This window comes from Anneissia japonica, unplaced genomic scaffold, assembly GCF_011630105.1.
Source record: "Anneissia japonica isolate Jap-2015-1 unplaced genomic scaffold, ASM1163010v1 scaffold199_len4679917_cov187, whole genome shotgun sequence".
NCBI classification, from domain to species: domain Eukaryota; kingdom Metazoa; phylum Echinodermata; class Crinoidea; order Comatulida; family Comatulidae; genus Anneissia; species Anneissia japonica.
Genome location: NW_022686322.1, coordinates 2331427 through 2334740, shown reverse-complemented (window position 1 = coordinate 2334740; position 3314 = coordinate 2331427). Strand labels below are relative to the sequence as shown.

General features: G+C 38.1%; 1 protein-coding gene across 1 annotated transcript in view; it reads right to left on the bottom strand.

The window, feature by feature from the left end:
• Positions 1-283: 283 nt before the first annotated feature.
• The window catches only part of LOC117114509, a 4137-nt gene continuing 1106 nt past the window's right edge, over positions 284-3314 (bottom strand). Inside the window, exons 2-3 of the mRNA XM_033258182.1 lie at positions 1869-3230; positions 284-381 (exon numbers count right to left, since the gene is read on the bottom strand). Of these exons, the coding sequence (XP_033114073.1) occupies positions 284-381; positions 1869-3230 (1460 nt within the window). The remainder of the gene's footprint in view (positions 382-1868; positions 3231-3314) is intronic.

Here is a 3314-nt window from a genome sequence, read left to right as displayed (position 1 = left end):
TGTTCAAAACGTGAAACCAATCGACTGGGGCTTTATAAACGTACAGCTAAATTATATATGCCTACAAACTTAAACATTATCTAAGTTGTAATTTTGAGTAGCCGTACTAGTCCATGAATAGTAGAAACAGACAGCTGATTATAGACTCTGACTGTACCTTGAGACACAATCTGTAGTGCGACTGGGCACTCATTCAGATGAATATCTTAATGTTTTAACTACCGGTAAGTGTGTTTATACTGACACATTTTAAAGATGTAGGCCTATATAAATTCGAGACAACTTACCATTCGTCTTGACATGCTGCCCGGCAACACCGTACAAATTGTTCCACACATATTGTGAGTCCAGATGACAAAAACATCACAATAAATACAGCAACTAAGATACAATCATATATACAACTATAAATACAAATGCAATGTCTGATGCATGATATATTTTACGACGGTACGTTTGTTTATTTATTTATTTATATATTTCCAATCCAATCCAATCAGAACATTTGTAGCCTTTCTTTGCAGATACGAAGCGCTGCACCCCACATATTTAGGCACCTCACAACCCACAAGCAGCCGTGATCATTGCCTAACCCAAGCACAGAACAAGTAAACAAATCAAAAGAAGGAGTGGCAAAGCTTGTAAACATGAGTAAATAATGCAACAATAAAAATAAAAATATGAATAAAAATGGGATAATTAGTTAAAGAGATGAGTCTTTAAGTTAGACCTAAAGACAGCCACAAATGCTGAAGATCGAATATGCACTGGAAGGTTATTCCATAAGAGTGGCGCCTCGCACGAAAAAGATTTGTTACCAATACACTTGTTAAAGGGTATTGGTTATATGCTGAATACATAGAATAAACATTCCAAAAATTTAAAAATATTTTCCGCAGAATAACTTAATCGCGTAGCATATTACTGTTAGATCTTAAACAAAACGGAAACGAATATTAGACATTTCTTATTTTAAAAAGAAAACCTGGATTGTAGATTCAAGTTCTTACTGTGCCTACTTTAATTACGTTACGTAAACTCAGGAAACATTCGAACCGACAAATTTGGTTCACACTAGAATATTTTTTGACGCGTTACGCAACAGACAGGGAGTGCATTTTCCCCCGTTAGACAGGCCTGGAACCCCTGTTATCTGACGCTATGACAAGGTCGTCAGATCAAGAATTTAAAAAGTTTAATTTGCCTATCAAATAATGTTATTTTGATTGCTAATCCTAATATTGTGCAGGGTGACGCCAGGATTTGCCTGACGGTGGTGGTGGGGGGGGGGGGTGAGGCGATGCGATGCCTTGTAGGCAAATTTCTGGAGCAACCCCACTGCTATGCTCTCACCGGGATATTTATCTGCATTTTCGCCCCACATATTCGCCGAGAGGGTAAAACAAAATATAAAAATCCTTAAAACGAAGCGAGCGGGTATGGTAGAGTCTTAGCCAGAGTCATCAGAACTATTTTTTTGCACTATTCACCACAGACGGTCGAACGACTCTAACATGTAGGCTCTATCGCCAGAGCCATAGATAGAAACTTATATACGGTGTAATTGATATCATCTCTTTGAAGGACGCCCTCTTATTCGTGGTAGTACTTTTTCGAGTTTGGACTGCGTTTCAAAGAAAGTCCATGAGTCGGACCTCTTTCCATTCTACTCTCTGTTTTAACCACTTGGATTTAGGCGCAACCGTACGATAAACGTTTGCACCAACTTTTAGTATAATTTGCTTATAAATGCATCACAGTCTTAACAAACTAATGCAACCTTTAATTACGGAATTTGAGATCTATAATACTAGCTTCATTGTTGTCTGACTATTCATACTGCACATAATAAGTCCAGTGTTACTTACGCCCATCTATGCAAGGTCCACAATAATTTTCTTCTTTTTTGTCAGGACAAGGCTCCGGACAGGCGTAAGTGAAGATGACAACTTTTTCGTCACAGTTATGAGCCAGAGTGACTCCATATTTATTAGTAGTAGAACAGGTTGTGTTCGTTAATCGAAGTTTGGCAGCTCTTGTAGTTGAAAACATCTTTGTGCGTTCATGTATGATGGCAGAAAACGTTACGTTTGGTTTGATTGTTGTAATCCTACTGTAACTTGTGTTAAGAAGCATTTGACTTATACAATGCGCAATACCATCAACATATACCTCCTTCTTAACAAACTCAATCTGAGCTTCATCAATAAGAATATACTGTTTTTCTAAGTCGTAGCATGTTGCAACAAGATTAAGGTAATGCAATGATGGGTGGTAGTCTGAGAATGTAGCAATAACTGCATCATTTGTAAATTGTTGCATTGCTGGAACCAGTAGCATCGTCGGATAACTATTTCCGTTGTCGAGCGTCATGCCAAAACTAAACTGAACTACCAGTACAGGACGGGCAGCTGTGATGACTTCGCTAGACGTCAGATTTAAGGTCAATGATGTCATTTTTTCCAGCACATGTTGCCTTCCACCTACGCTGACAGTTGAACTGTAACGTCCTGTAATGACTTTTACAACATAATCAATGTGTCCAAAGAATGGTGTAACAACATATGTCATTCCCCATCTTTCAAAGGGTACCAACTGTGTAACAATATGATTACAAATACCAGATGAAAATGGTATAAAAGCGCATTGATTTCCGGAGAAGGCAGCGACTGGCGCACTTGATTCGATGTGAATGCCGGTTATGTCATTATGTGAATTAATAAACATTGTTTCAAATCTATCCAGTTTAACTTTCAGTGGATAATTGGCAATAATATTTCGGTCGCCAAACGTGTACGGGTGATCATATGTAATCATTACTGTAGTACCATCGTCAATACCGACCACTCCAAGCTCTGCTCCAGAAAAGGGCTTGTACGAAACGCCAAAATACTCACGACCTAGTATTTTAGTTGGAAGTGCAAGAAACCCGTCTCCCGATCTACTACTTGCATCGTGCATACCCCATAATGAAATATCAGCAGTGCTTTTGATGAGAATACCCAAATTGTCTAAGCCGTCTGTTTTCGGTATTATCGATTTTGGTATGGCTATTTCTAGTTTTGTTCGTGCGGCAACTTCGTATGTTCGAAAATAGAAAATTTTTGGAATCACCACTGTAACGACGCAATTGTTGTCGGTCGTCGCAACGATGAGTGTAGGATCTTTTTCTATTACTATAGTCTGCAAAAAAACTATAATGAACTCTCGACCATCTGTTGAGTCGCCACCTAGAATGAAGTTAGAATAGAGTATGTTTCAATTCACGAACTTGTTAAATTGGAGGATTCATATATATATATATATATATATAT